Source organism: Musca vetustissima, unplaced genomic scaffold, assembly GCF_032173495.1.
Source record: "Musca vetustissima isolate MV318-11 ecotype Yass unplaced genomic scaffold, APGP_CSIRO_Mvet_v1 utg2072, whole genome shotgun sequence".
NCBI lineage: Eukaryota > Metazoa > Arthropoda > Insecta > Diptera > Muscidae > Musca > Musca vetustissima.
Genome location: NW_026886532.1, coordinates 553,074 through 575,815, shown reverse-complemented (window position 1 = coordinate 575,815; position 22,742 = coordinate 553,074). Strand labels below are relative to the sequence as shown.

Below are 22,742 nucleotides of genomic sequence, written 5' to 3'. Positions count from 1 at the left end.
ATATTAATTTAAAAAAAAATTATTGTTTTCTTACTTTGAGTTTAATTTTTAACTAGTTTTCTTCTTATATAATTTTTTTTATATAATAAAAAGGAGTTTGTTTTTTAAATAGGTTTTTTTTTTCTTCTAACATTCACCAGTAAATGTTTTTTTGTTTTGTAGCTATGGCCTAGCTTATTCTTCACTCAATTCTTTTTTGTTTGTTCTGAACAATTGTTGCTAAAAAATAATATTTTCCATTATTTGTTAATACTGTAAAAAGCCTCTTTATAGCTGTGAGAGTGTGTGTGATTAATTATTATATTATTATTTTTTAATATATAGAAAAAAATCCTATATTATATTGTATTTTCTTTCACTGGCGAGTGTTTCGAAATTTGTTGTTTGTTTTATTTTTTTCTTTAGTTTAATTAAATTTATGCGTTTTTCTTGGAAGATTTCTTTTTTTTAGTTTGTTTTACTTTTGTGTGTGTGTGAGTGTTTTTAGCCTATATGTTAAAATTGTTTTTTTTTTATTTTTAATAAAAAAATGTTTTCTTTTCTTTCATTGCATCATTTTTGTCATTTCTTTTGTTGATCTCTTTAAGCCAAGGACATGAAAAACCTTTTTTAAATTGTCAAGGGGGGACCCCTTTGTAAATTTCTTTTTTTGTTTCTTCTGTAAGGAAATTGTTCTTTATAAGAACAAAATCCTTTTTTTAACAATTTATAATTTCTTTAAAAAAAGGACATGCATTACTTCTTTTAGTTTTCAGTTGGGAGAAGAGAGTTGGAATTAAATTTTTTCTGATAAGGTGGGGAGAGCACCAACCCATTATCCTTTTTTTCATTTCATTTCATAATTTTTTTTGAGATTGCCTGCACTCTCTGTGTTATAATAACTCTCTCTCCTCTCTCTCTTCATGCTTACTTAAAAAATAACTATTATTTAAATGATGTTTAATGGTTGGTTGTTTAGGGGGGAGCTGTTGAGAGATATCATCTATTTTTTTTTATATGCTTAAGAAAAGTTGATTCTTCTTCTTCTTACTTTTTTCTCTATAAACTAAACTAAAAGTTATGCTCTTACTTTCTTCTCATCTCTTGTTTCATCATCTCTTCTCATCTCCTCATGATTTACTTTTTGTTAGTCTTGAAACTAACTTGCAACACTCGATTACCCAAGGTATAACCGTTGAGCGCTCTTATTGCCATGGCAGCCTCATCGTAGTTGGTCATGGACACAAAACCATAACCTTTGCATTGATTGGTCGAGGAGTCTTTAACAATTTTCACCGATTGCACGGCCCCGAAGGGACCAAACAGCTGCCACAGCGATGATTCCTCAGTTTCCGGCGCCAAATTGTAAATGAAAATGGGATAGGCACCACCGGGGCCGGTGGCCAGCGAAGTGGCTGCCGCTGCTCCCAAACCATTTGGTAGCATAACATCCAACATATCACCGGCCATGGGGGAGAAACGGGCCAGGCCTTTGTTCACGGGGGTGTGCATGGCACCACCAATACGTCTCACCAGTTGAGGATTCAAAAATGTCGGTATCTGAGGCTGTATAATCTTATTCGTACTTCCTGGGGTATTGGAGAATTTCACGACAATGGGATCGGTACAACCGGTTGGTGTGGTGCCATTCAAAGCAATAATGGCCCTTGTGGCCTCTTCACGCTTATCGAAACGTATAAAACCCACACCCTTGGTCTGGGAATCATTACCGGCATTTTGCAAAATCCTCGATGTAATAATCTGGCCGAATGGTGCAAATATGGCCTCCAAATCTTGTTGTGTCATGGTCTTGGGCAGGCCGGAAACATATAAATTCGCACCCTTAATTGCCTCCGATGAGGGACGGGCAAACGAGACCTTTATGGTTTTATTTTGCAGCCTTAGGCCATTTAAAACATTCACTGCCTGTTCGGCATCTTGGGGCCGTACATAGTTAACAAAGCCATAACCCAAACTTTGGCCCTTTGTGGCGGTTGGGTTGAGGGGATCCAAAAAGGGTTGGCTCTTGTCACGTATCAATTTCACCGACTCAATTTCACCCACACTCGAGAATAGGGAACGGATTTCATCTTCGCTCATTGTCTGCGGCAAATAGTTCACGATCAGATTGGTGCGAGTCTCACTGGAGCCATTTGTATTGCCATTGGTACCACCACCGTTGGTTTGATTTTGCAATTGTTGGGCAACAGCGGCGGCGGCTGCAGCCACAGCCTGCTGTGTTTGTTGTTGTTGTACCTGCAATATGGCCTGCTGAACCTGCTGCTGTTGCAGTTGGGCAGCAGCTGCGGCGGCTGGGGAAACGGCCAGCTGCGCAGCTGCCGCTGCGGCCGGGTTGGCACCAGGCAAAATGGCAGATTGATTATCAACGGCTGCTCCGGGATTGGCCATCATGAAGTCCACTGGGGAAAATGGGCAATCAAAAAAGGAAGAAGAAGAAAAAAAGAAAGACAAAAAATTAATAAGGAAAAAAAGGATAATAAAAAACAACAACAAAAATTAAGTCACAAAATTTCCCCCTTGTTAAATGATTGAGAATTGTTTTCAAAAAAATGTTTTTGAGGTTATGTTTATGAGAAAATTGAAAAGAACAACAAATCAATAAAAAAACAACAACAAAAATTAAAACATTTCCCAAAACGTTCACCCAACAAAAATATATCCTTGTTAAATGATTGAGAATTGTATTCGAAAAAAAATTTTGCTCAGATTTTAAGGTTAGGCTTAAGAAAAAATTGAAAACAACAACAAAAATGAAAATGTTCTCCAACCAAAATATATCCTTGTTACAAGATTGAGAATTGTGTTGGGGGGGAAACATTTTTTGCTCAGATTTAAAGGTTAGGTTGAAGAGAGGATATCGAAAAGACATTCACCCCTGGAAAAAGCAGGTCGTTACTGTTTAGTATCTTTTTTCGGCTGAAAAAAACCTCCCGAACAAAGCAGGAAGTGTAAGAAGAAGCAATTTTGTGGAAGTAAGGATTTAGTTTTAAGCAATAAATTGCAATTTATGAAGAGGAGGAAGAAGAAGAGGAAGAAGCAGCAGCAATTTTTATGGAAATAAATTATACATAAATTTATAGAAATGATTTATTTCCTTATTTATATTTTAAAGAAATAATTAAAAATAAAACAAAAAAATTCTTTAAAAAATAACCTCAAAAAAAAATATTTTTTTCTAACCTCAAAAATAGTTTTAAAAAAAAAAAACAAATAAATAAAAGCAAATTTTTAACAACACTAATATTTACCAAAAATAAATTCAAATAACTCTTTTAATTTCACTTAAAATTTTATTCACAATTTTTGCTGGCTTTTTTGAGCTATGCGAAGGAAATCTTCTATCCACCTCAAACGACGAGTATGTATACACTATTTAAAAACTTGCAAAAAAAATGTATTTTTTTTTATAATTCCCGGCAAAATATTTTATATATATAAACTAGATGAAAAATGAAAGACGAGCAAGCTTTATTGTGTCAACTCTGCGAGTGTACTGCCGCCGGGATACTGGATGGATGGAACAAGAGTAAATATGGAATTTGCAAAACCCAAGAAGAAGAAGGGTGGTCAAAACGGTTTTTGCTTGGAAATTCCACAAAGCTGAAAAGGGGATGGGATGTTCGTTCAACCCTTATTTGCAATATTTACACAAAAAAAGAGAGAGCCAAAGAGAAACCATGTAATGCTCATTGTTACATTCTCTTAAGATGGGACAGAACCTTCCCTTTGTGGGAAGCCGTGAGTGTGTTATCTAGGCTCTCTCTCTCTGGCTTTTGCTATGCTCTTAGCTACCCTGGAAATCTATTCCATGACCATGGTGAAATTTTTGTGCATTTGTGTGTGTGTGTCTCTGTTGGTGTTTCAACATCACCCACAAAACAAAAACTTCCCTTATTAAATGCTAGAAAACAAGGGAGGGTGGTTGTAGAAATAAGGGTGAAAATGAAATGTCGTCGCCCTTATCATCTGCCACGACAGCAGCAGAAGAGCCATTAATTCATGCAGCCAACACCGCCGCTAGCCATGTGTTTTTTTTTTCATTCTTTCTTTGCTTTCCACCAACATTTCCAATGAAGTGTTTCTGTGCTCTCTATTGTATTCCAAAAAATCCAGCAGGGGGTGGCTTTGTTGGTTAAATGAATGGCAGAATGACATGAAACCGAGAATTTCCTGGGATATTTTGAATATACCAAAAAGAGAGAAATAACAGAATTTTTAAAATGGCTACCAGTCAGCCAGCCACAACACGTTGTAATTTTCGTTAATGAAAATAGATTTGCAAACTATTATAGGCCTAAGGATGGACCGTGGTTTAATATAAAAACCGAATAGGCATTTCTATAAATATATGTGGCTAAAAATCGATAAAAAAAACATTTTTTTAGTAAAAAAAAAAAATACACATAAACACTGTCAAATGTCGGAAAAATAAAAAATATCGATATTATCTCAAGATAAAGTGATCGATAATAACTTTTTGGGAAAATAAAAGGATCGATAAAAAATAACAGATAATTGTTTTTATATTCGTAAAAAGTGACATAAACAATGTCAATTGTCAGAAAAAAAATCGATAACTATATTTTCATAAAGTAAAGAAATCGATAATAACTTTCTGAGAAAAAAACGGAAAAACACCGTTCCAATTAAAAATTGGTCGATAATAATCGCTACATATATAAAAAAGTTGTCGTTAATAACTTTTCCGAAAAGAAAAGATATCGATAATATTTATTTTTCTGAAGATATGTTATCGATAACAAATTTCCTATAGAGAAAATGTATAAATAACAACTTGTCTAACGAGAAAAGTTTTCGATAACAACTTTTCTAAATATAAAGGTTATCTAAAATAACTTTTCCATAGAGAAATGCTGTCGATAATAACATTTCTGTAAAGATAAATTATCGATAACAACTTTTCTATAGAGAAAAGTTTTCGATAATAACTCTTCTAAAGAGAAAACTTACCGATAATTACTTTTCTAAAGAAAAAAACTTCTCGATAATAAATTTTCTAAAGAGAACATTTATATATAAAAACTTTTCTATAGTGGAAACATATCGATAACAAAATTTCTATGGAGAAATGCTATCGATAATACATTTTCTACGGAGAAAACTTAACAATAATAATTTTTCTTAAGAGAAAAAATTTCGATAATAGTTTATCTAAAAAGAAATGTTATCGATAACAACATTTCTATGGAGAAATACTAATCTTTACTATAGAGAAAACATATCGATAATAATTTTTCTTAAGAGAGAACTTTTCGATAATAACATTATTAAAGAGAAAACTTAACGATAACTTTTCTTAAAAGAAAACTTATCGATAACAACTTTTATAAAGAGAAAACTCATAGATAATAAATTTTCTAAAGAGAAAAGTTATCGATAACAACTTTTCTAAAGTATAAACTTTTCGATTAAAACTTTCCTAAAGAGAAAGTGTATCGATAATAACATTTCCATAGAGAAAACTTTTCGATAGCATATTTTATATAAAACAAAACTATCGATAATAACTTTTCTAAAGAGAAATACTAACCACGTTTCTATAGAGAAAACGTATAGATAACAATGTTTCTAGAGAAAAACCCTATCGATAACAACTTTTTTTATAGGGAAAAGCTATCAATAAGAAATTTTCTAAATAAAAAACGTACCGATAATAGCTTTCCTAAAGAGAAAACATATCGATAACAACTTTTCTAAAGGAAAAAAACTTACCGATAATAGCTTTCATAAAGAGAAAATTTATCGTTAACAAAATTTCTATAGAGAAAACCTATCGATAACAATATTTCTAAAGAGAAAATGTATCGATAATATATTTTCTATAGAGAAAATGTATCGATAATAAATTTTCTATGGAAAAAATATAACAATAATACACATTTTCCATAGATATATGGTGGCGATAGTAAATGTTTTTTTTTTTTAATCTATAAAAAAATATATCGATAAAATATTTCTACTTTGTCATTGGTTGAATGTTGAATAATTGGTATGTTCAATAATTTTACTATTTTCTTCGTATCATAGATTTTTATAATTGTTATGTAACAGATTTTTATAATTGCTCAGAACCTATTTCCTATTAATCGAGTCTCCCCTTCTAAAATTTAAAAACTTATATTTATACAGACCTAATATTTTTTTTAAGTAAATAACACCGCCGTTAGTTATCGATAACAGTTTGTCTATGAAGTTAATAATGCTCTTTTTGGTATTTTATCCCATGCCTTAACATGCATTTGCAAACACTATGGCAACTCTATTTGTTTATCTTTAAACAAAATCATGACTAGAAAATGCGCAAACATTTATAAATGTAGACATTTGTTGTTGTTTTTATTATTATAAGCCGAGTCTATGATTATTGCGCGCTTATGAAAGCACCTAATCACCCCCTGCTCTTTTAATTTACTTTTCTTCTTTCACTTTGTTCATGCCACAAAATAGAATAACTGCAAAATTTACACTAATCACAGCCAGACGCGCGCACACACACATACACAGCCGACACTCATGCGTGAGTTGTATGTAACAGAGAATAAAATAAAAATGTTATTAACACGCCACATTGTACCTAATTTAGGCGACCAACCGACTGACCAACCAAACAACAACAACTACAGGTAACAAAGAAAAACATTGTAAAACTGGACAGGATGAGGAAAATTAGAAGTTCCAAATAAAAAAACAACAACTAAAACATAGAATAGTCATATCATTGTCATGAAAACAAAAAAAAAACATCTAGTAGACGGCGAAGAAGAAGAGCCCAGCACAACAGTACTCACTTTGTGTTTTTGGTGTTTGTGAGAAAATGTACTGTGTGTATGCGTGTGTTTGTCTGGTTTTGCTGGGTTTTGAATTGTCTGTCAGTCAGCAGCAATTGCGCTATTGTTGTAATGGAGAATAATAAAATAGTTTTTATTGTTATTGTTGTTGTTGTGGTTCTTGTCGGGGTTTTTGGTGTATTTGTTTTTATTAGAGCAAAATGCGCTTAATTTGTTTGTTGTTGTTGTTATTGCTGTTAGAGAGAGAGAGAACACAAAGCGGACCACAGGCACACACACTAAAATACCAACAATAAAACAATTTGACGCTCTGTGTGTATACTACAGCTGCTGTCACTTGGGCCGCCTTTAGCGTGGTTTTATATTTGCCGGGATCGGGATCGGTGTTGAGAGTCTCTCTCTCTCTCAGTGGTAAATTGTGAATTGTGTTGGAAAACATTGCCACAGGTAGGAACAAAAAAGTACGAAAAGGTACCTAAAATTCTACTTCAAATGATAATAAATCATAATTATCGAGAAATATTGGCCAATATTTATACCAGTTGTTTGCATAAATAATATATGTTATAATTTAAGCGTAAATGTATCCACGAATAATAAAAAATATAATTTTTGTTTTGGTACGTTTATGTCAATTCGTACCTTTTGTGAACAAAAAGTACGCTTGTTACAAAATTAAAAATAGCGCAACTCTAATTACTCTCTCAAGAGAGAGAAACTCTCAACACCGATCCCGATCCCGACAAATATAAAACCACGCTTACAGATGATGTGATGACGACGGCGACGTCGTTGTGTTTTTATCTGGCGTCGTTGGCGACGGCGGCGGGCGTTTTATAGACGAGGTGTATTTTCACTACTATTGTTCTTCTTTTTATTTTGTTTTTCTTTTCGTGGTATATGTATGTAGTATCTGTGTGTGTTTCAATTTCGGTATGCCCGTGTGCGTGTGTATGTTTGCTAATAGGTTGTTCTGCTGCTTCCTCTATTTTTAACACTAATATTAATATGAGAAGATAAGGTAACGACAATGATGACGACGGCGGCGGCGATGGCGGCAAAGCAACTTGCAGGGGGTGAGCGTTCTTTTCTTTACATTTTCATACAACAAAACGGAAAAATAATTGAAAAAAGAAGAGAAAGAAAAATCGATTTATAGATTTATAATGCCTAAGGGGGGAAAACTAAAGGGAAGGGTATTTGTAGAAACCAAAAATCAATAACAACTAATTTTCGCATGTGTAAATTATTTTTTTTTCTTGCTTTGCTTTTAGCATTATGTACTTGTAGTACTAAAATACTAGAAAAGCCTCTCTGGCTGGCTGACTTGACTTTCTTTTGTATCGACGACCACGAACGAACGCCAAAAAAAAAACGTATCTCGTGTATAGTAGTTTTCTTTCCTTGCGTGTATTTGTTGTTGTAGTATTCCACAATCCACAGAAAAAATTTTTTTCATTGAAACGTTTTTTCAGAAAAAAAAAACACAAAATTGTTACACAATATATTTATGAAAGGAAAATATGTTTTCCTTTAGTTTTTCGTTTTTTTTTTTCTCAATTCTCAATCATTCAACTCAATTCTTTTTTTTCATCATCATCATCATTTGTTTCTCTGTTTCAATTGTTCATTCATTAGATACAGATACTTTTTTTTGGGTTCTGCTCTTTGCTCTTTACACTTTTTAGATATTTTTTTCATTTCATTTTGTTGTTGTTTTTGGAGTTCTTTTTTTTTTGCTTTTCCCGTTAATAGAATTAACAAACCGTATTTTTTTCATTTTTTTTTTGCAACACACACTTACTTTTTTGCCTTTTATATATTTTGTATGTTATTCTTAAATATTTTAATAAATAATTTTTTTTTGTTTCTTTTCTATTCGATTAAAAGCTTTAGCTTTTGTTCCGTTTCTATTATTTCTTTTTCTTTTCTATGCAAAAACAAAATATAAATTAATTTGTTTAATTGTCAGTTGTTCCGTGCGACACGTCTCTCTAGCTCGAATGTTTAGTTTGAAATGAAAACTGATTGAGGCTTGGTAATTTAGCTGACGCAACGTCAAATCGTAGCAGAACGTCATGGCTCTGCTGGCGTCACATGGCGTTGACAGCGAAAACAATGCGCTCTCTCTCTGCTATAAGGGTTGCCATCGCTAAAGAGACTCTCTTAATTTATTTCAGTGGGACTCTCTTAGCCCATGACAGAACCTTAGGTAAGGAATTGGTTTTGATGCGGATAAAATTAAAAAAAAAACAAAAATACAAATAAAACAACAACAAAAATTTTATATAAATAATATATTTCGGAATAGAAATCACCCTTCGTGTTTAATTCATGAAAAATTGTATCCTCTAAAGAACAACAATTTTTACATAGGTAATTATAATCGATAACTTTTAATTTTAATATTTTTCTATAGAAAAGAAATTACCGATAACTTTTCCTCATAGAAAATTTACTATCTATAACTTTTCTTTATAGCCAATTACTTTCCATTATAGATAAGTAATTATCGATAACTTTTCCTTACAGAAAATTTATTATCGAAATTTTTTCTGCATATAAAAGTAAATATCGACAACCTTTCTACATAGAAAAATTATTATCGATACATTTTCTTCATAGAAAAGCCATTATCGATAACTATTCTTAATAAAAAAGTTATTATCGATAACTTTATAGAAAAGTTATAAGCGATAACTTTTCTTAATAATTATCGAAAAGTTATTATCAATAACTTCCTTTATAGAAAAGTTATTATCGATAACTTTTGTTTATAGAAAAGTTGTTATCGATAACTTATCTTCATAGAAAAGTTGTTATCGATAATTTTTCTTTATAGAAAAGTTGTTATCGATATTTTTCTTTAAAAGTAATTATCGATAATTTTTCTTTATAGAAAAGTTTTTATCGATAACTCTTTTTAGAAAAGTTAGTGTCGATAACCTTTCTTTATAGAAAGGTTATTATCGATAACTTTTCTATATAGAAAAATTATTATTGATAAACTTTCTACATAGAAAAATTATTATCGATACATTTTCTTAATAGAAAAGCTATTATCGATAAATTTTATTAATAGAAAAGTTATTATCGATAACTTTTGTTTACAGAAAAGTTGTTATCGATAACTTATCTTCATAGAAAAGTTGTTATCGATAATTTTTCTTAATAGAAAAGTTATTATCGATAACTTTTCTTAATATAAAAGTTATTAGCGATACATTTTCTTTATAGAAACATTATTATCGATAACATTTCTTTATAGAGAATCTATTATCGACAACTTTTCTTTATAAGAAAAAATTATTATCGATAACTTTTCTTAATGTAAAAGTTATTATCGATTACTTATAGAAAAGTTATTATCGATAACTTTTCATTATAGAAAAGTTATAATCGATCACTTTTCTTCCATGAAATGTTATTATCGATAACTTTTCTTCATAGAAAAGTAATTATCTTTAAATTTTAATGTATAGAAAAGTTATAATCGATATGTTTTCTTTACAGAAAAGTTATCGATAACATTTTTTGTGGAATAGTAATTATCGATCATTTTTCTTCTTAGAAAAGTAGTTATCGATAACTTTTCTTCATAGAAGAAAATCGATTAAAACGTTATTAAAATATATTTTCAGAAAATCTATTATCGACCACTTTTCTTTGCAGAAAAGCTATTATCGATAACTTTTCTTCCTAGAAAAATTATTATCGATGAATTTTATTTATAGAATAATATTCTCAAAAAAATTTTTTTATAGAAAAATTATTATCGTAACGTTATTAGCGATAACATTTCTTTATAGAAAAATTATAATCGATAATTGTTCTTTATATAAAATTTATTACCGATAAATTTCTTTAATAAAGATAAGTTATTTTCGATAACTTTTCTTCATAGATTAGTTATTATCTATAAATTTTCTTCATAGAAAATTTATTATCGATAATTAATCTTCCTAGGAAAGTTATTATCTATAGCTTTGCTTAATAGAAAACTAATTATCGATAAATTTTCTTAAAAGAAAAGTTATTATCGATAACTTTTCTTCAGAAAAAAGTTATTATCGATTACTAATTATCGATAGAAACTTATTATCGATAACACTTCTTTATAAAAAAATTATTATCGATAATTTTTCTTCAAAAAAAGTTATTATCGATAACTTTTCTTCATAAAAAGTTATTATCGATAACTTTTCTTCAAAGGAAAGGAATTATCGATAACATTTATCTATAAAGAAGCTATTATCGATAACTTTTCTTCATAAAAAGTTATTATCTATAACTAATTATCGATAGAAACTTATTATCGATAAAATTTCTTTATAAAAAGTTGTTATCGATCACTTTTCTTCATAAAGAAGTTTTTATTGATAATTTTTCTTCAAACAAATTTATTATCGATAACGTTTTTTCATAAAAAAGTTATTATCGATAACTTTTCTTCAAAGAAAAGTAATTATCGATAACATTTCTCTATAAAGAAGTTATTATCGATAACTTTTCTTCATAGAAAAGTTAATATCGATAACTTTTCTTCATAGAAAAGTTAATATCGATAACTTTTCTTCATTGGCAGATTATTGTCGATAACTTTCCTTAAAAGAAAATAGATTATCGATAACATTTCTTCATAGAAAATCTTTTTTTCTTGAAAAATTTGTTATCGACAATCTAAATATAATCATCTCCTCTAAAAAGGTGTTTGCATTAATTATATTCGAATAGAATAGAACCGCACCCATGCCAACAAAATTAACAGAAGGACTTCCGCCGCTGAGAGAATAACCAAACATTTCATCTGCGCCCTTTTTTCACACTCCGTGTCCGTTCTCATTCGGTAGGTTCCTGTGTGGTGGATAGTGCAATATGATACACCACATTACAAGGCTCTGCTTTACAACATTTACAAAATCCCAGATGCTAGCATAAGGATTTCTTTCGCACGTTCAATGCAATACATACACACACACGCACACATACGTGCCGCATTCAGCTATCCTTCAACATCCGTTTGCTACCAAGAGCGTGCGTGTGTGTGTGTGTGAATGTTGTTGTACCCTCTGTAATGACTTGCACGGGAGGGGGGTTGGATGTTAAAGTTTTCAGTTGAGTAAGGGTGGTGTAAAGCGGCAACAACAGCCAAATGCAAATGTAAAATAAACATTGAGAACTTTAATACCTGTTTTGCATTTTATATAACTATAAAATACATATGTTTTGTGTGTATGTATGTGCATACATATGTACATTATGCAATATTCAGGATCGAGGGTTGTTTGTTTTCGTTATTTCCTTGCGACTGATTACTTCCGCGTGCGTCTCTGCGGACCATTGTAAAATATTCCAGATTTACACCCTTTTACAGAGAAAAGAAAAAATAAAATGTTCGAGGGTGTGTTGTGTAGTCAACCCACCCCATTGTGCCAGGACCGTTCTTTTGTTTACTATTCGAATTCCCATTGGAATAGAGTAACCTGTTTCGCTTGGTAGCTGGTAAGGGGAGGCTTTTGATAACAACAAAAAAAAAAACTTTGCTCATTCATAAGGTGAATTGAAAGCTTATACCAAAGTGAGGTATAAAACTAAAATATGAAGCAAGAGGGGTTTTAAAGCGGAACATAAAAGTAGATGGTCCCTACTTGCACCATTACACCATGAATACAAATATCTCTTCCACCTAATTCCAATGTTTAGCATTTACTTTTAAACAAAGGCCATTCAATGAATGAAATTTTGCAGCGGTATTGGAACTATCCTTTTCTTTTGTTCCAGGACAAAAACTGGATTTGTTTCGATTTCCAATACGCATGTTTTTTAGTTCTTCGTTAGCCCGGACTTAAAAATAAATTCCAATAAATATTTACATTATTTTCGCTCTCTTAAAAATTCGAGCAAAAATCACAGGATACTCTTACACATCCTAGTAATTGATTATGGAGAAATTTTCACCATTCTAATTCTCTTTATCATTCAAATATTATAAACACATGGGCCAACCTCTTTTCTACATTTAATATCCTTCGATAATAGCTTTTCTATAAAGATAGATTTTCGATAACAACGTTTTTTTCATAAAGAAAGTTTTTCGATAAAAATGTTTCTATACAGCAAAGATATTTTTTAAATAGGAAGCTATCGATAATGCATTTTCTAAACAGAAGTCATTGATAATAACTTTTCTAGACCAAGAAGTTTTCGATAACAACATTTGCGAAGAGAAAAATATCGATAATAACTTTTCTATAGAGAAAAATTATCAACAATACATTTTATATTAAGAAAAGTTATCGGAAATAACATTTGCAGAGAGAAAATTTATCGATAATAAAATTTCTAAACAAAAAGTTATCAATAACAACTTTTCTAAACAGAAATATAACCGATAATAACTTTTTTATACAGAAAAGTAGTCGATAATAACTTTTTTATACAGAAAAGGTATCGATAATAACTTTTCTAAACAGAAAAGTCATCGATAATAACATTTGCGAAGAGAAAAAGTATCGATAATAATTTTTTAAACAGAAAAGTCGTCGATAATAAAATTTCTAAACAAAAAAGATATCGATAATATTTTTTTATACAGAAAAATAGTCGATAATAGCTGCACTGCTCAGAAAATTTATCGATAGTAAATTTTCCAATCAGAAAATTTATCGATAATTAATTTTCTAAACCAAAAAGTTATCGATAATAACTTTTCTACTAGAAACATTATCGATAATAAATGTTTTATTGAGAAAATTTATCCGTAGTACCATTTTTCTGAAAAAAAATTATCGATGACAACATTTTGCTGAGAAAATTCAACGATAATAAATTTTCTATACAAAATGGGTATCGATAATAAGTTTTTTTGTTGAGAAAAGTTATCGATAGTAATCTTTTTTATCTATAAATGTTATCGATAATAACTTTTCTACACAGATAAGTTATCGATAATAACCTTTCTACTGAAAAAAGTTATCGATAATAACTTTTCTACTGAAAAAAGTTATCGATTCTAAACACAAAAGTCACCGATAATAACTTTTCTATACTGAAAGGTAGTCGATAATACCTTTTCTGCTGAGAAAATTTATCGATAGTAAATTTTCTAAACTGAAAATTTATCAATAAAACCTTTCCTCCTGAGAAAAGTTATCGAAAACAACTTTCCGATATTAACTTCTCTACTGAAGAATTTTCCGATAACAATATAATGTACTGAGAAAAATTATCGATAATAAATTTTCTACTGACAAAAGTTATCGATAAAAATTTTCTACTGAGAAAATAAATCGATAATCATTTTTAAATGAGACAATTTATTGATAATAACTTTTCTGTGGAAAAGATGATAACTTTTTTTAACATCGATATTATCGATTATTTTATTTACAGAAAAGTTGTCGATAATATGTCTTCTATCGATAACATTTACTGATTATAAATTTTCTACTGAGAAAAATTATCGATAATAAATTTTCCACAAAGAAAAGTTATCGATAACAAATTTTCTATAAAAAAACGTGATATATAATACATTTTGTATTGACAAAAGTTATCGATAATAAATTTTCTACTAAGAAATTTATCGATAATAACTTTTTTACTGAAAAAATATCGATTTTGACTTTTCTACTTAGAAAAGCTTTTCCACTTAGATAGGCTATCGATAATAGCGTTTCTATACAGAAATGTTATCGATAAAATGTTTCTAATGAGAAACACTATCGATAATTGTGTTTTTATACAGAAAAGTTATCGATAGTAGATCTTCCATAGAAAAAAGTTATCGATAATAGCTTTTTGTACAGACAATTTATCGATAATTGTATTATCTAGATTCAACATATGTCGATAATAACTTTTCTACAAAGAAAAGTTATCGAAAACAAATTTTCTATAAAAAAACGTGATATATAATACATTTTGTATTGAGAAAAGATATCAATAATATATTTTCTACTAAGAAAATTTATCATACAAATTTTTTACTGAAAACAATCATCGATATTTCTATTTAGAAAAGTGATCGATAATAACTTTTCCACTGAGTTAGGCTATCGATTATAGCGTTTCTTTACAAAAATGTTATCGATAAAATTGTTCTAATGAGAAACACTATCGATAATTGTGTTTCCTTACAGAAAAGTTATCGACAGTAGATCTTCCGTAGAAAAAAATATCGATAATAGCTGTTTCGTACAGGAAGATTGTCGATAATTGTATATTCTAGATTCAAAACTTATCGAAACTAATTTTTTTTTGTAGAAAAATAGTGAACTATAACTATGAGACACTATCGATAATAGTGTTTTTATAAAGATAATAGATCTTCCATACACAAAAGTTATCGATAATAGCATCTTATAGACAAATTACCGATAATTGTGTTTTCTAGTTTCAACATTTATCGATACTAACTTTTTTTTTTGCAGCAAAAAGTTATCTATAAATGGTTTGTTGTGGAGAAACAAATTATCGATTTTTTACTTTTCTAAAGAAAAAAAAAACAGTCGATAATTAAATTTCTATAAAGAAAATTTATCGATAAAAGCTCCAAAGTGAATGCGAGCATTTTTCAGTGACGAAAAGTATTCGATAACTGATGTATAAACAAATTCATATTGAGAACATTATTTAATATTTAATGAAAAGTTATCGATTGCTACCGATAACAATTTGTTTTGTAATATCCTGTCATATTTTGCAGTTTCAAAAAACAAAAAAATAAATAAATAGTTGTGTTTATATATTTAAAACCAATGTGTAGCGAAAGGTTTACCGGAACTATTGTTTCTCTGAGAGTATTATTTATGGTCATTTACTAAACAGCTGATTGCATGGATCATATGATTATTAGGCGGCCTTTGGCCCCCTCCGCTAACTACAAGTAAAGCAAATGTTATGGCCAATTATTTGTAAAATCGATTAACAATAGAACAAATGTTCCAAAAAACAATTGCCGATCTATCGATAGACGACATATGCAATTTGCACATTTGACAGATGCTACACAGAGAGATCCTACATGGTATAGGTGAAAAGGATCCTTGTTGGAGAGATCGAACGTGTGTGTGAAAACAAAAGATGTTACTTTGTCGACTTTTATCACAAAGTCTTTCACTCAGGCGCTCTCTCACTCTCTCTCTCTGTCTCTCTCACACACAACTGACAACTATCAATGTGTCAATGGCACAGAAAGTATATCATTGCATTCTTTGCAAAAAATGCACACGTACCCACTCACACGCACACACATAGACGTGTGAATGGTGTAGCCGAACGAACGAACGAACGAATGAATGGTGCCTCTGTGTCTGGACGCAATTGTTTCAGATTTTATTTTGTTGTTTTGTTTCAAGCAAAGGTTCAAAGTCTGTCGGTTGGTGGTGGTGGTGGCGTTGTTGGTCGGTGTTGATGGTGGTGGAAATAAAAGTGATTTACTTTTGATATCAGAGGGTTGACACAAAAAAACTACAACGACAACAAAAATCTGCCAGATTGGCTGGTTTCCATGAACAAATAATCGGTGTAAATAAAAGTTCTCTACGAAAATCAGATTGTTCTATTGTTCCATGAGGTTCCAAAGGGGGGTGGTGTGCCGTCGGTGTTTGGCATGCGTCGTTGCTATTGTTTAACAACAATAATAATTATAATTTATTACATGATGTCATGGCCCCGGTCAGCGGATGAAAAAAAAAATCCAAACTCAACATTCATTCACCATTGAGTGAATGAAAGAAATTTTTGAATAAAAAATAAAATAAAATCGAAACGATTTTATTTCGATCTTTTGCAAAAAGGAACGTGAGTGGTAGGGGAACATAAAAATTCTGATAATTTTACCAGGTAGTGGACCTATCATAACCTCCCTTAGAACAAACCCAACCTCCTTTCGAACATGCTAAAATGTCAAATAACCATTGAAAAGATTGTAAATTTTTGCCAATATCTCTGGAATTTGAATAGCTACAATAAAAATTATTATTATAAAATTTTGAGATTAGACCTTCTACTTTCAAAATTAAGTTATTTCATTAAAATATACCGACTACTTTTGAAGTTATGGACCCTTAAAAATGATTACCAAAAAATACTCAGATATTCCCAAATCTGAACATTTGTATGTTATTGGCAATATATTGGGTATTTGAAAAGGTACAACCAAAATTATCAACATAAAATATTGAGATCAGCTCGTCAACTTTCAAAATCAAGTTATTTCAATAAAATATGCCGACTACTTTGGAAGTTATGCCCTTTTGAAAACGATTACCAAAAAAATCGTAAAATCACTACAAGTAAACGGTTATATATATTTTACCAATATCCAAGGTATTTGAAAAGGTACAACCAAAATTATCAACATAAAATATTGAGATCAGCTCTTCAACTTTTAAAATCAAGTTATTTTATTAAAAAATACCGACTACTTTTGAAGTTATGGTCACTTGAAAATGGTTACCAAAAAATACTCAGATATTCCCAAATCTGAACATTTGTATATTTTTGTCAATATCTGCGGTATTTCAAAAGCTACAACAAAAATTATAAATATCAAATTCTTAGATCAGATCTCTTACTTTCAAAATCAAGTTATTTCATTAAAATATACCGACTACTTTTGAAGTTATGGGCCTTTGAAAACGATTACCAAAAATTGTCAGATATTCCCAAATGTGAATGTTTGTATATTTTTGGCAATATCTCGGTTATTTGAAGGGATATAACCAAAATTATAAACATAGAATTTTGAAATTAGATCTTCTACTTATTTTATTAAAAAATACCGACTACTTTTGAAGTTATGGTCTCTAGAAAATGATTACCAAAAAATACTCAAGTATTCGCAAATGTGAACGTTTGTATATTTTTGCCAATATCTCGGGTATTTGAAAAGGTACAACCAAAATTATCAACATAAAATATTGAGATCAGCTCTTCAACTTTTAAAATCAAGTTATTTTATTAAAAAATACCGACTACTTTTGAAGTTATGGAGCCTTGAAAATGATTACCAAAAAATACTCAAGTATTCCTAAATGTGAACGTTTGTATATTTTTGCCAATATCTCGGGTATTTGAAAAGGTACAACCAAAATTATCAACATAAAATATTGAGATCAGCTCCTCTACTTTCATAATCAAGTTATTTTATTAAATAATACCGACTACTTTTGAAGTTATGGACTCCTCAAAACGATTATCGAAGAAAATCTAAAAATTGTCATATGTAAACATGTGTATATTTTTGCCAATATCGACGGTATTTGGAAAGCTACAACAAAAATTATTAAAATACATTTTTGAAATCATTTGAAATTTCTAAATCAAGTTATTTCACTAAAATATGCCGACTACTTTTGAAGTTATTGACCTTTGAAAATGAATACCCAAAAATGATTAAAATACCTAAATGTAAACATGTGTATATTTTTGTCCATATCACTGGTATTTTAAGGGCTACAACGAAGATTATAAATATAAAATTTTGGCCTGACCTTTTACTTTCGAAATCAAGTTATTTCATTAATATATACCGACTACTTTTGAAGTTATGGACACTTCAAAACGGTTACCAAAGAAAATCTAAAAATTGCTATATGTAAACATTGGAATATTTTTGGCGATATCTCCAATATTTCAAAAGCTACAAAAAAATTACGAATATACATTTTTGACAACAGCTGTTCGGCTTTCCAAAATCAAGTTATTTCATTAAAATACACCGTCTACTTTTGAAGTTATGTAACCTTTAATAGCGATTACCAAAAATCTGCAAAATTTTCTTATTTGCAGACGTATGTATATTTTTGGCAATATCTCTAGTATTTGATAAGCTACAACAAAATTGTGGATATTTATTTTTGAGATCAGCTGTTCTACTTGCAAGATCAAGTTAGTTCACTAAAATACACCGACTACTTTTGAAGTTATGGACCCTAGAATACGATTACCAAAAAAACCGTAAAAATTCCGAAATGTAAAAGTATGTAAATTTTGGGCAATATCTCTTGTATTTGATAAGCTACAACAAAATTGTAAATATATATTTATGAGATCAGCTGTTCTATTTTGCAAAATAAAGTTATTTCACGATAAAATACCAACTACTTTTGAAGTTATGTACCCTAGAAAACGATTACCAAAAACCTGACAAATTTTCCCAAATGCAAACGTGTGTATATTTTGGGCTATATCTTCGGAATTTGAATAGATACAACAAAATTATGTATATACATTTTTGATATCAGCTGTTCTACATTCATAATCAATTTATTTCATTAAAATACACCGAGTACTTTTGAAGTTATGAACCCTAGAAAACGATTACCAAGAAAAAGTTGAAAATTCCTATGTGTAAACTTTGCAATATTTTTGGCAATATCTTTGTTATTTGAGAAGATACAACAAAATTTTCAATATAAAATTTTACGATCACGTAATCTACATTCAGAATCAAGTTATTTTATTTTAATACGCCAACTATTTTTGAAGTTATGGACTATTGAAAAGTGATACGGAAAAATTATAACTATTACCATTTTTTGGGTATTTGTGAAATGTTAAAATTTTCCTTAGTATTTGTAAGGTTATGTTCAAATTATTATTGCTTGTTTTAGAGTTCAGATTCTAATCCTTCTAATACCATTTATATCATTTCGATACACCAAGTACTTTTGAAGTTATGAGCCTTAAAAAATTAGGTACGAGAAAAATGTAAAACATTTACTATTTTGGGTATTTGTTATCTTTGGATTGCAACTCTGCTATTTGGCCTGTAATGTCAATATTATTATTGATTATTTTAAAGATCACATTTTCTACTTTCCAAATCAAGTTATTTCCTGAAGATATAGCGACTTTTTCAGAAGTTAGGGGCCTTTGAAAAAAACTTACGGAAAAGTTATTGACTTTTTAACATTTTGGGTATTTCAGAACTTTTGATGGCAACCCTGGTATTTGGTAAGCTAATATTAAAATATTTGCCATATTTTAAAGATAAGAGGTCCTTCTTCTATAATCAGGATATTTCATGACCATACCCCATACTATAACTAATGTTACGGTCCGCTGTTTTCATGAAAATATCCAGAAATTTTGAAAAAATACAGATGCTGACACAACTTGGCCATTCGATTTCAATTGCAGGAGGTCTGTTAGGGAGTAATAAAAAAATAGCCGCGCGAGACACTCCTTATCATTGATAACACGTGTCCTTTAACATAAAAAAACAACAACAACAAAAAAACTTGTTATTGTTCGAATTCAACCCCCTCGTCATGTATGTATGGCACAACATCGAAACACATCTGTGGTCTGTAGATCAGGATAAGAAATAAAATTGATTACATAACCTAAAAATTTAACGATCATATTGGACACGAGGGTGAATTCACACACACACACATACATTGGTATATATTTTATTTGGAACGTGATAAAAAAGCAAGAGAAAAAATTTAAATTTTATTTTTTTTTAAATTTTCATTTTTAAATATTTGCATTCGGTAATTTTTAAGGGTCCATAACTCGGGAACTAGATGACGTATTAAAATGAAATACCTCGTTTCTAAAAGAGGGAATACTAAGCTTTAAAATAATAATAAATATTTTGGACACAACTGGCCAATTACCAGAGTTGCCATCTATAGTTTACAAATACCCAAAATGTTAGACAATCAATAATTTTTTTTTTTTTTGGTAAAGATTTTCAAGGCCCATATCTTTTGAACTATGTGGTGTATTGCAATCAAATAAATTGATTCCTAAAGAAGGATATCCTGTCTTCAAAATAAAGGAAAATAATTTGAAACTAGTTTACATAATACCAGAGATATCGCCAAAAGTTCAAAAATACCCAAAATGTTAAACATTCCAAAATTTCATCGTAACAATATTCAAGGCCTCATAACTCCGGAATTAGTAGAAATATCGAAATAAAATAAATTTGTTTCTTGAAGAAGCATGTCTCATCTTCAAAATAATTTCTTTCATATTTCATCCTACCTAAACTAATTTCAGAGTTATCGCCAAAATATCACAAATGCCCAAAATGTGAAACATTCCAAATTTTTAACGTAACAATTTTCAAGGACCCATAACTTCGGAAGTAGACGGTATATAGATGTAAAATCAATTGATTCTAAAAGAAGAAAGTCTCATCTTCAAAATGATATATTAAATTACATCCTACCTAACCCTAATATCAGAAATATCGCCAAAATATCACAAATACCCAAAATGTTAAACGTTTAAAATTTTTAACGTAACAATTTTCAAGGTCTCATAACTCCGAAACTATACGGTATATGGAAATGAAACAAATTGTTTCTAGAAGAAGAACATCTCATATTTTCAATATTGTACCTGTATAATTTTATTTTACCTTATCTAATATAAGAAATATGGCCAAAAGTTCAGAAATACCCAAAATACTAAATATTCAATATTTTTACCTACAACATGTTCAAAGGTCAATAAATTGATACTCAGAAGGGATATTTTTGTAAAATAACATAATTTCGAAAGTAGAACAGCTGATCTTTACGTTTATATTAATAATTTTTGTTGTAGCTATTCAAAAACCACAGATATCGCCAAAAATACCCAATGTTTACATTGCAGGATTTCAAGTATTTTTTGGGTAATCATTTTCAAAGCCCCATAAGTTCGGAAGAAGTTGTTATATTATAATGAAATAGGTCGATTTAGAACAGTAGAATATATGACCACAAAATTTACATTAATAGTTTTTCCTGTAGCTTTTCAAATGTTAGAGATATAGCCATAAAAATATACATGTGTTTACAATTAGCAGTTTGTAGCATTTCTTGGTAATCGTATACGAAGGCTTATAATTTCGCAAGTAGTCGGTATATTCGAATGAAATAAATTTATTTAAAAAATAGAATAACTGAGCTCAATTTTTGTAGTTAATTATTTTGTTGTACCCATTAAGATATCAAAGATATCGTTAGAAATATACCCCAGATTACGTTTGGGAGTTTAAAAGATTTTTTGGTAATCGTATTCGAAGGCTCATAACTTTTAAAGTAGTTGATGTATTATAATGAAATAACTACATTTTGAAAGCAGAACAGCTGATCTTAATATATGTAATTCTGTCTATATCTATAACTAATCAAATACAAAAGATATGCTCAAAATTATACCATAGTTTACGTTTGGGAGTTTTAGGTATATTTTTGGTAATCGTTTTCCAGGGGCCCATAACTTCGAAAGTAGTTAGTGTATTAGAATGAAATAAATTGATTTTGAAAGTGAAACAGCTGATCTTAATATTCCTAACATATAGTTTTATGGTAGATATTCAAATACCAAAGATATCGCTAAAAATATACCCACGCTAGCGTTTGGGATTTTTAAGGATTTTTTAGGTAATCGTTTTCGAAGGTCCATAACTTCGTAAGTAGTTGGTGTATTATAATGAAATAAATTTATTTTGAAAGCAGAACAGCTGATCTTAATATACGTAATTTTTGATATTACTATAACTATTCAAATACCAAAGATATCGGTAAAAATATACCCACATTGACGTTTGGGAGTGTTAGGTATATTTTTGGTAATCGTTTTCCAAGGCCCATAACTTCGCAAGTAGTTGGTGTATTGGAATGAAATAAATTGATTTTGAAAGTAAAACAGCTAATCTTAGTATTCCTAATTAATAGTTTTGTTATAGCTATTCAAATACCAAAGATATCGCTAAAAATATACCCACATTGACGTTTGGGAGTTTTAAGCATATTTTTGGTAATCGTTTTCGAAAGCCCATAACTTCAAAAGTAGTCGGTATATTCGAATGAAATAAATTGATTTTGAAAGCAGAATACCTAATCTTAACATATTTAATTAATAATTTTGTTCTGGCTATTTGAAATACTAAAGATATCGCTAAAAATATAGCCACGT

The 22,742-nt window shown here is 29.8% G+C and overlaps 2 protein-coding genes across 2 annotated transcripts in view; one reads left to right on the top strand and one right to left on the bottom strand.

Moving 5' to 3' along the window:
- The window catches only part of LOC133334021 (arginase-1), a gene marked incomplete at its 3' end in the record, with an annotated part of 48,829 nt that overhangs the window by 21,023 nt on the left and 5,064 nt on the right, over positions 1–22,742 (top strand). The window lies entirely within an intron of this gene.
- On the bottom strand, positions 1,116–22,576 carry LOC133334035 (protein elav). Its single transcript, XM_061542333.1, has 2 exons — positions 22,552–22,576; positions 1,116–2,399 (listed from the first exon to the last, which is right to left on the bottom strand). Exons 1-2 carry the CDS (start codon positions 22,574–22,576, stop codon positions 1,117–1,119), a joined length of 1,308 nt encoding a protein of 435 aa, XP_061398317.1. The 3' UTR covers position 1,116.

Coding starts and splice junctions, on each gene's coding strand:
- LOC133334035 (XM_061542333.1), bottom strand. CDS start 22,576: ATGCTTAAAACTCCCAAACGTCAAT. Junction 2,400..22,551: donor TAAAACTCCCAAACGTCAAT/GTGGGTATATTT, acceptor CATTTTCCCCAG/TGGACTTCATGATGGCCAAT.